This window comes from Mastomys coucha, unplaced genomic scaffold, assembly GCF_008632895.1.
Source record: "Mastomys coucha isolate ucsf_1 unplaced genomic scaffold, UCSF_Mcou_1 pScaffold9, whole genome shotgun sequence".
Lineage (NCBI taxonomy): Eukaryota > Metazoa > Chordata > Mammalia > Rodentia > Muridae > Mastomys > Mastomys coucha.
In genome coordinates this window covers 15,770,340-15,781,871 of record NW_022196915.1, presented here as the reverse complement: position 1 = coordinate 15,781,871, position 11,532 = coordinate 15,770,340, and the positions used below count along the sequence as shown (strand labels likewise).

The following is an 11,532-nucleotide window of genomic DNA, read 5'->3' as shown; positions in this document are numbered from 1 at the left end:
ATATATATATATACATATATGTATATATACATATATAATTATTATTATTATTATTATTATTATTATTATTATTATTATTATTGTTACTTCTAGCTACACACATGACTCAAGGGAGGTACACTATCAAGAAGTCCCATCCCCACATGAGAACTATGTCCCCAGTGAGATCCCATAACCTTTACCAGACTTGCCTTTCAGTGCATTGTCCAGCTTCTTTCATTGCTAGGGCTCCAGATTAAGTTATCCTATGTGTTACTGAAGCAGCAGATGGATAAGTCCCACCCAGAGGAAATTTAAGTATATGTTTAATAAAAAGAGACATATACTCAGGTAAGGGGTGAGACATATGTGAAGACTCTAAATGAGATCATTTTTTAGCTCCGTGATGTACCAGATAAGATTATAGTTGATAAGATAAAGCAAGAGTTGTAAAAGAAGTTAGGGTATTGACTTTTAAAAAGGAGCTTATGGTCTTGTTTGTGACATGTCCAGAACGTATCAAGGATAAGAGTAGTAAATCCATACTTGACTTTCCTATCGGCTTGGGCCTTAAGCATGATTCATTGCTGTTTTATTAGCCTTATTAGAAAATATTTTTGTATAAAGTCCATAGTAGTTTACTATCAGCACTTTCATGGTGAATCTCATCAACTGTGTTAGAATTCAGCTAGTGAGAAGCTTCACCTAGACTTTAGTCTTGGGGGCTCCTTCTTCTTCCACCATCTATAACCCCAAGCCTTTCTAGCCTGTCTCAAAGCAGCTCTCTCTTCCTCTCTGAGACTAATCTCTTGCACAGCCTTTCATCCATCCTCCTTTCTTTTTCTGTAGCATTTTATTTATTTATTTATTTATTTATTTATTTATTTATTCATTGTATTATTTATTTATTTATTTATTTATTTATTTATTTATTGTCCCCTCCATTCATTAGTTGTTTTCAAATGTTCCTGAGCCAGTGTTATGATAAATGCTGCTCCTCCAAGATATTCAACATAGGATTGTGTGCAAGTTGGGGATCCACCTTGATTCTGGTATTTGCAATGCACTCACATCTGTATTTTCACTTCATTTCAAAACTTATATACATTTTTGCAAGAAGGTCCACAGCACTTTTAAAAATTAAAGGCTAGGAGAAGTCCTGTAAGGTAGTGGCATTTCAAAAACATGTGTTTATTTCAAACTGTCAGGGTCAGGAATATTTTATATCATAAACTTAATAGTAACATCTTGTAATCTGGGCCCACTAAGCATAGGCTTAGGCATAATATCCTTTATATCCTCCAAAATATTGTGTCTCCACTTCCAGAGATCACCAAGACCTAGAGAAACACCTATAAGGGTGGCTTTTCCCCACCTCAAATCCTCATTAATAACTTATCACACTCATGTAAATATGTAAGTATGTATGTATTGTTTAAGTATGTATGCATGGTTGTGTATTTGTGGAGGCCAGAGTACAACTTGTGGGAACTCTGGAGAGTTTTCTCTCCTTCCACCATGTGGGTTCCCAGGATTGAATTCCATTAGACTTGGAAGCAAGTACCTTCTATCTACTGAGCCATCTCATTGGCTTCTAGTATTTTAAACAGTGAAACTTTCTACCTATTGATATGGCTGCTCTTTACTTGTTGAAACCCTATGGAGTCTGACCAGTCAGACCTCACATGGACTTCTCATCAATCCTATACAGCAGGAAACAGCCTTAATGAAGGCTGCCAAATGTCTATGCTGGAAAGTGGCTAGCAGTTGGCACCATATTCCTCTGAGTGCACATTCATCTTATAGAGAGACATTTCCACCCTATCTCTCACCATTGGGCTTTTTAAACAACTAAATTCTTAGACAAACACAGAGATGCTTAATCTTCCATGAAATGAGGCTTTATCTATTTTCCACTTCATCAATGCGGCCTTTAAGTGATAAAATTCTCTTCCTGTGTATTATGTCTGCCTCTGCAAGCCTATGTAAAATTAAGGAGCTGTTTTACACACACACACACACACACACACACACACACACACACACACTATTCCTATGCACATGCTCATTGAGATTGTGACTGGCTGGAGCTTAGAATGGCTCAGAGGTTTCAATAATTAAATGGAATTTATTATGTCTTGCAATTACCAACATTTCATTTTTGGTATTTGCTCAGATGACTTAAAGGCTCATGACCATTGATACTCGTGGCTTTGAAAGAGCATTCAAATAAACTTCTAAGCCCTCTCCAGTTATTGATCTCTACTCCATTCATTAGACTCCACAAAGAACACAGACCAGTTTGCTACAGTAGTTAACATCTACCTTGTCATGTGACAACCGCAATTATCTTTTTTGTCGATGAATGTGATCTTTGCAGTGATTACCTTTAAAATTTTTTTCTTAGCCAATTAAATAAAATTCAGTGACATTTCAAAGACTGTTAATCACAACCAAATGCTGTAAATGTCAGGATGCATTGAAAGTTTCACTGCTAACTGATGAATCAGGGAGCTAATTGTAGTTCATCATCAGGCCTGTGTCATTGTTATTATTATGGAAAACACTTTCATCACTCTCCCTATTCAATGAAAAAAAAAGTTCTAGACAAATATGAAGAGAAGAGATATTACTCATCAAAGCATTTGAATTTAATTGCGTTTCTCAAAAATCCTCTAAGTCCACATTGCTTCAGAGAATATGCAAGGGGCCCTGCCAGAGAGGAAAGCACAGTCTTTGTTAATAAATAGCTCCTGGGGGCCTTGATTTTTAATCCACAGTACTCAGATACCTCCATTTCCCTCCCTTTCGTCCCCTTTGTGGGGAATGTTTCTTCTAGGATGGTTTTGAATGAGTTCCTGGAATAGCCCCAGTCCCTGCTCTCTGAAGTTTCTGTGCCCTGAAGCAGGCATGGCTTTTATTCTGAGGCTTGCTGTGGGCTTTTCAAAGACTGGGAGAAGGGAGTGGAATGTAGTCTCCCTGCCCATCACCTCAGCCAACAACATCTCCAGGAGGTCAGGCTTGAGGGCTGTGCTTTCTTACTGAAGTAAAGAAGAAAGACACTAACCTGAGACAATCTCAGTGGTGTCTCAGTGAGGAGGACAAGGTAGTTTATTTATTCACATTTGGGAGACTGAAAAGAGCCCCCTTGGTTGACCAAGGGTGAGAGCTGGATGGCAGATAATGGCGTCTAGCAGGAATGAGTTCAAGACTGGGAGGCCATGTCTTGGATCAGGAAGCCAGAGACACTGAAAGCTATGCTCACTCTTATTACTAGCTTTCTCAAGAACGATCTTCATCTTTTTATGTTATTATTCACTTCATATCTGATCATAGTTCCCTCCCTCCTCTCTTCCTGGTCTCACCCTTAGAAATTTCTCCCCCTATTACCGTCTCCTCTTCACCACAGGACGTCTGTTTCCGGTCATCATCTTGGTCTCTTTTGAGGACAGCAGTCTTGGTGACTAGTGATCTTGAGATGAGACCTCCCACTTGGCTCTGCCTCTCACAGATCCATACCACTTCTTCACACAACTATACTAAAAGTCACTCCTGAAATACAGGGACAATTGGAGAAAATTCTCAAACCTTAACAGTCACTATCCGCTCAGGAACTCCCCTATCATTACTGAAAAGCTATAGAGTGCAGATGGTGCCAAATATAGGTGTTATGGCTGCCCTGCCCATGCTCACACGCCAGCTGTTAGACAGAAGTCCTCTCTCCATGGGCTACTTATTACCTCTCTGGGCCTCAGCCTTCCTTGGTTCATGCTACTACCCTGGCACACAATGAACATTGAATCTCTGTTATAGCAACAAGGTAAGGATGTTGTTATTCCCATGTTACAAATGGAGAAATGTATGACCAGGAAAGAGAACATCTTAGAATTGAGGACTTTCCATGGTATCATGATTTTCCATTTGTAGGTGGTAATTTGCTCTGTCTTAATAAGGCCTCAGAGTAATTCCATCCATCCATCCATCTGTCCATATGTCTATCGACCCATATACACACACATATATACATAAAGTTATTTATGATAAACATATCAGATTTGTAAACCAATAAAGAATAGATATTATTATCTTCTATTTGAATGTCTTATTTGTTCCCTAGGCCACTGTGGACCAAACAGAAAGGCTAAGAGAATCCTTCATTCTCTCCCAGTTTGGTCAAGACATGTAACACATTCTTTGCTGAGGTACCCTTCCTTCTCCAGACAAGTGCTAGGAAAGTACTTTTCCCCTGAGCCACAATTCACCCTCCATTTCTTCACACCCCACCCACCTCCACGACAGATTTGTTGTTCTTATTGTTTTGTTGTTGTTGTTGAGACAGAATCTTAAAAAAAAAAAAAAAAAATGCATTCTTAGCAAAATCTTCCCTGAGAATAGTGTGTAAAACTTTCCAGTTCCTGTTTTCCTTCTCTGTTTCCTCTTTCTAGAATTATCAGCATCAGGAACATAATATAGTTTTCTATGTATTTTCAAAGAGAATCCAAAATTAAGTGAAGGAAGTGATTTGGGCATCCCCAGTAACACTCATGCTTGCGAGCAAATGAATAAGCTGGAGATTATGGTGGAGGGAGTGTTTGCTGCTGAAGGTTAAAGAAATGTTACATATGTCAGTGCCTCAGCATTGCTGTGTAATTGTGGGGGCTTTTAAGGACTTGGTGTTACCTTGACTTGCATTATTAATAGCACTCATTACAGGTTTTTTTTCACCTCCACTTCACAGGAAGGACATACTACTCTGGTAATTATAACTGTTCACTTGCAGGAAAGCTGGCAGCTTTGTATGTGGTACTGAGATCAAACTCAGGGCCTCACACATAGAAGGCAAGAAGTGATCTGCCACTGAGCCACATCTCATGCTCCCACACTCCTGTTGTGTGACTTTTGTTTGTCTCTTTGTTTTGAGAGTAGAGACTCAACCTGAAACGCAGGCTTACCTGGAAACATAGACCAAAATAACCTTGAACTTGCTTCAATCCTCCTGTCCTCTGTCTCCCAAGTGCTGGCATTTCAAGCATATCCTCCATCCTTGGCTATGAGTAGCAGCTTTTAAAACGTGTAAAGTTGGGATCTGTACACTAGCAAGTACTATCTGAGATTTCTAGCATATCACGCATACTAACAAACTAATCCAAAGCTTTTAAACTAAAACATGTATTTTAAGTTCATTGTTCAAAACGAGTAGTTAACCTTGGAATGTTCCTTATCATTTTCCTAACTTGATTCTTGTCTAAAGCTCATTTAGATTTCTAATATATTAAACATTCTGTAACTATTCAATTCCCTCAGATCAGCCTCATTCAGATTATGAAAGAGATGTTGCCTCTCTCATAGCTTGATGCCCTTCCTAATGTACTCTAAGAAGTCCTTGGCCGACTTGGCAGTGGTTTGTTTTCGGGAATGAGGGTGGTGCTTTGGGGCAGAACAACTTAGGTAGACTGCAAGAACGTGCTTTAGAATTCCCCTCCTTGCCTTGGTCTGCAGTTGGTTCCAACTTCTGCAGTTAGTTGTAGTAGTTGTTATCAGAGCACAAATGTGACCCATGTGGGAAATTACTCCTGTGGGTTTCATTGGCAGTATGCAATGAACTCCTGGGGTTTTCCAGCTTTCCTAAACCTGGGACCATCTGCCATGGAAGTCTTGTGATGCACAAACTCTCTGACATGTGCTTTATTTTAAACATTTCTTCCCACAGTTCAACCACACTGGACAAGGAAGCATTTGCAGTCAAGCCATCATGCTCATAACCGATGGGGCAGTGGACACCTACGATACCATCTTTGCAAAATACAATTGGCCAGACAGAAAGGTGAGTTGATACCGACACCATCTGTGCAGTGGTGCCCGTGGCCAGCCTTTGTTGCAACCTCCAGATCATCCACAGATAAGTACCCATGTCAGCTTAATCTCATAATAACCTATGGTTTCTCAGCCTGTGTTTGTGGGTTGACCAAAATCAAATACTATGGCTTTTGTAGATTTTGAAATGCATCCGATTTTGGAGAGAATGAAGGAGCCTGTGAAGATATGTTTAACGTGTTGTGAGGAAAGATTCATCCTCTCGTTGGGCAGTATTTCCCTTTAATTTGTTTTCCGTGAAGCCAGAGCTACCTGGTAGGCTTGGAATCTGTAAACCATCAGGTTGACTGCAGTGGCCTTGAAGCCATCTCCTCAAAAATGCTTGCTTCCATAGGACTTTCTGGGACTCACTCTACCTTTTCTCTCTATTCCTGGGCACTTATCAAAGCTTGTTGGTTTTCTGTTATAATTTCTTCTTAGTTTTCAAGTGGAATCAATAAATTATTTTTTTTAACCTTTTGAACTCATACATTAGGGCATCCATGACTGATATCAATATTTTTAAGAAACCCAATGGTTCCTTAAAACCCAATGGAACCTCAAAGCTGTAGTCAGTTTGGTTTCCCTGAGGAAAGGTTTATGGATACTTGGACTCTATCCCACACCCATCTCTGACAGTGTGTCTTCATAACCCATATTTTTAAACAAATTCCACTAATGAGTTCATGACAATGCACTGGCAATTGGGAGTCATTGAGCCTCTTATATGGTAGGATTTCATCAGGGAACAATGTCAGGCAGAGCAGGTACCCCAGGCATCTTCTTGTTCCCTGTGTTATCTTGACTGTTAGTATAGGAACATGAGACAGCCCAGGCCATGTCCACCTTCCTTTCTGTTTTATATGTTTAGTTTATAGGACATTAACTAACTTATCTAAGCACATTTGTTGAAAAGAAACGAGGGAGGACCTACTTTCTGCCACACCCAAGGAACATGCATGTTGTGGGACTACAACTGGAAAAGTTGTTTCATCTTATGGTTGTCATTCTTGACCTATGCAGGTCTCTGATCCCTGTAAGATCTTACTTCTTACCTAACCAGTAAATCTGGTGATGAAAGCTGAATGTGTTCTGTACAGCATAGTTCCCTAAAGTGATTGCCTGGTACCTAACATTGGGAATAGCCACCACCTCTGAAACTAGGGGCAAACTTGCAGTGCTTGGTTTACTGGGAGTATCTAGGATGTTGGCATGGCACCTATAAGGATAGATAGGAGTAAGTGTGACCCATAAGAGGTCAGGAGTTTAGAGCCTAACCCTCAAATGAGATGGAAGTTCCCTCTTGGATTTAACACAAGAAATTAGATGCTAGAATCTAGGATATAATTAGAGTGATGTCTTTTCAGGACAGAAAGAGGCCATATTGACTTTTAATGAGCATATATGGTGTGTAGAGAGGAGGAGGATGCACATCCTTCTGTCCCTGTAGGATCCAGAACAGTAAGAGTTTGAATAAACAGTCTTGTAGGGACAGGACGTAGAGGTTGAGAGTACCAGCTGAAAGTCCTGCAGCAGAAAGTGAGAGCAGGGTCCTAGATGTTTTACAGGCAAAATAGAAAGTTCACAGATGGCCTGACATCACACAGGAGAGTGAAGGATATTATTCTGCATCATCTGGGGACTAGAAAAAAAAAGAAGAAAGCGGTAGGCCTTTTATAAGCATCCCCATTTATAAATACTATCCATTATGTATGGCATGTGCTGTACTCTGTAAATTTCTATCATTTGGGGTTCATGGACAGATAGCAGTTACCCAGAGATGTTGGTGCCGAAGCATTCTGACCTTGCTTATAGGGAGAGATAATGGCTAGAAGATTTGAAGCCCCAAGGCTTCAGATAAAATACAGATTTCTCCTATCTTTTCCTAATGAGCAATCCTGCCTGTCAACCTAGCATTGTGATGATGTATGGTAGCGAGGCTCCTTTAAATGAAGCAGCTTCGTTCCTTAGAAAATGTCAAGCAGGAGCAGAAATTATTTCTGTAGTAAGTAGGTCTTTCATTACTTGAAATTAATAGTGCACCCCTCCCTGCCCTTCAACCCCAGGATGGAGAATTCCATGACATTCATATGCACATACGATCTCTGTTTTATGAACTTCCTCATGAGGGTACAGGTGATAAACTTACATTGCACCCCAATATGATTTAGCACCTCAGTAAAGTAAGATGATGTGCAAGGTCTAAGCAGTCATCTTTCTCCATTATTTTGAACACTAGCTATTTAGTAAAGAGTTGTGTCTGACATAGTAATTGGCAATCTTTGAGACTATAAAAACAGGAAGTGCAGTCAGGAGAGAGAAAGATGATCATAAGGATGGAACATGATTCCATAAAACTGTAGTTCTCAGACCTAAATAAGTCCCAGCCCTACCTGGAGGGCTGGTTCCTATACACGACCCAAATGGGGCTTCTGACTTGCTATGTGGATGGGGCCTGAGAGTAAAGACACCAAATAAGTCACTGAACGAAGCCTATGCCATTGATGGAAACCCCACACATAAGAGATAGCTCAAGGATTGGGGTCTTCACCACTCCTTTCTTCCTCTCCAGCTGTGCAAGAACTTACCTCTTGGTCCAGTACACTAGAGAGATGTATTTCTTGCCCTATACCCTGGCAATCTGTCAATCACTGATCAACACATACAGAGATGAGCCCTAGACTCCAGACTCCCTAGGACTTGTCTGCAAGAGGTAGAGGTCCAGCCTTATAATTGTTTTTGTTCTGTTGGTGTCTTTAAACACACACACACACACACACACACATTCACTCACATACACATATGGGTTTGAGTTAGGGTTAGGAGATATACATACATACATATATGTATGTATATATATGCATATATACACATATGTATACATGTATACATATGTATATATGTGTATATATGCATATATATATTGAGAGGGGGGGAGAGAGAGAGAGAGAGAGAGAGAGAGAGAGAGAGAGAGAGAGAGAGATTCTCTGTTTTGAACAATACTGCCAGAAAGATCTGGCAAAGAAAGGTAACTTTCTGACTCCCACTGCTTTAGAGTTTATGTCCCATATAATCTCTTCACCTTCAGTGGGGACAGATTCAGTGACTTGTTTCTAACAAGAAGAATCTTATAATTGTGAGGTTCTTTTTTTTAATCCCATTTCAATTAATGTGGGCTAATCAAATGATGTCATGGATGAGATTTGTTTAACCAAAAAGGCTTCAGAAGGGGTAGGCCTAGAGATTCTCTGTGCTGGTGTGATGAAGCAGGGGGACCCCCATGCACATGGGACCATAGGCAGCTTTTTGGACCCAAGGGACCACCAGCTGCTACCCAGAAGAAAGATGGGCCATCCATGTTGGAGCCACAAGATAAGGAATCTCCTTACTGGTGTGAGTGAGCTTGGCAGTGGATTCTTAACCACGTCAGGCATTGGGATGAAAAGCCAGCCCATTCTCTACCTTACCTACAGCCTTTGGAAACAGTGCCAGCAAGGCTGTGTCCAGACTCCGAAGCCCCAGAAGTATGAGGTCAGAAATGCTTGTCATTCTGAAGCACCCTGCTTTTGATAGTTTGTTATACAGCAAGAGAAAACCAATCTAAGAAGCAAGGAGAAGGTGGAAAGGAAGGAAAGCTACTTATCAGAATTATGCTATACAACAACCCATGTTTAGTGTCATAAATAGCAATGATTCATTATTTCATGTGATCCCTGGGTATTCTGACTTGTCATGTTTGTGCTGCACATGGTGTCAGGGGAGGCCAGTAGAAAAGCCACGCGTGGGTGGGAGCTTGGCAGGTGGCCTCAGTACTTCCCACCATGGCCTCTCTCTCCACACAGGATCTAGTCTTCCAGGGCATCTCTGAGTCCATTCCTCAATATAGTTAACTGGACTTCTGTATAGCAGGGCAGCTGGGCTTCAAGAAAGAGGAGGCAGAAGAAAGGTGGTGGAGAAGACTTGGGGAGCCCTGGTAATTGTCACTGGTAAAAGCTGTTCAGTACCCACCTAGCCCCTCCTTGCTCAAGACCGCTACATATAATGAAACATCTTAGAGCACACTGGAGAGAATACATTATTGAAGAAGCTGTGAAGGCAGCCTTATGATTACCTACTCAATGTGTCCCTTGCCAGCACTTATTGCCAAGCGTGGAAGTGAGGAGCTATTTATTCATTTATGAGACACTGTTTACTTTTGCTTAATACTCTTTGGTTAGTGGCTTAACACTAGCTCTTACACATTTGGAATAAAACACGAACTCTACAATGTGAGAGATGCTTGTTCCAGGATCTGCTCAAAACCAACGCTGCATACATTTAAATTGGGAAAACAGCCACGTCTGGCGCCATCATGCATCTGCTCTTCTAACTTATAGTGATTATTTCTTGTTAACTTGTTACTCCCCCGAAGTGCAAAAGATAGAGGGATCCCGATTGGACAGGTAAGAAGTGACAGGCTAAATGAGACCCAGAATGAATTGGCAGCCTAGCACCCACAAGTTTAACATGGCTTACTGCCTGCTTTGGCAGATTATAGGCTATCAATAACATGTATGTTTTCAAATAAAAACAAACAAAAAGACAAACAAACAACAGTGGGTTGGAGAGATGGCTCAGCAAGTAAGAGTTGAAATCCCCAGCACCTTTGTTTTCAAACAATGCTGACTGTGTACTCTTGTCACCCTAGCAAATAGGAGAATGTCTGGGGAAGAGGCAAATAGAGCAAGACACCTGATGTCCTCCTTTGATTTCCATATGCACATGCACTGGAATGAACACTTGTACACAAATTTACACACAAGCACACATATGTACACACAAAGATCAGTAAAATTTAAATAAAAACATGAGTACTTCATGATGAAAAACATATGAAGATCAAATTTCTGAGTATGTAGGCAGGGTTATTTTAGTATGGGCATGACCATTTGCTCCCATATTGACTATGGCTGATGCCTGGGTTTGATTGTGACAGAAACTGATTGGTCCATGAGCTTGAAATAACTAGTGGACAGTCCTTTAAGATTGCTTGCGAATACTGGCTTTGAAGGGTCTTCAGGGAAGCCTTGTGTAGCTGAGCATCATTGTGATGCCCTCAGCATGGTGTGCTACACTGGATGCCTCTGAGAATGGTAGTGGCAGTCTACCCCTCCCTTTCCTGGGCTATTTTCTTCCTAGACAAACTGTGAAGCCACAGAATAAAATAAGTGGCATATGCTTTTCCTAGCTAGAGATCTCGCCCCAGGAAGCTCAGGACCTTACTGGTTTCCAGCAGTGTGTTATGTCCTTATCCTTGTACCTTCTTCAAAGCTGCCTCAGACCCAGTCTTCCATACCTGGTACAGGCACGGTGAGGGATTGTAAACCCAGGCCTTGCACTAGAACCAGGGCCTGGAAGGATGGCCATCACAACCATCACATAGGATGCCTCCTTCTTTGGATTTCAGTGGTCATATATGTGGGTACATGGCAGGAGACTATAGATCTCAGGTCAGTGGAGTGACAGAAATAATATACTAGAAAGAATCAGATTTCATCTTTGGCAAGACTTGGCAAATCAGAGATTTCCTTGTTGGTTTGGATTTTGTTAACAAAATGGCATTGTCTGAGTAGCTTACAGATAACAGTGACTTATGTCCCTCAACCGAGGAGTGGATACAGAAATTGTGGTACATCTACACAATGGAGTACTACTCAGCTA

At 40.9% G+C, this 11,532-nt stretch overlaps 1 protein-coding gene across 2 annotated transcripts in view; it reads left to right on the top strand.

Annotated features, from left to right (window-relative positions):
- Cacna2d3 (calcium voltage-gated channel auxiliary subunit alpha2delta 3) overlaps positions 1 to 11,532 on the top strand; it is an 816,591-nt gene that overhangs the window by 430,663 nt on the left and 374,396 nt on the right. For both annotated transcript variants that reach the window (XM_031361417.1, XM_031361418.1), the window contains exon 11: positions 5,690 to 5,803. In XM_031361417.1, the coding sequence (XP_031217277.1) occupies positions 5,690 to 5,803 (114 nt within the window). The remainder of the gene's footprint in view (positions 1 to 5,689; positions 5,804 to 11,532) is intronic.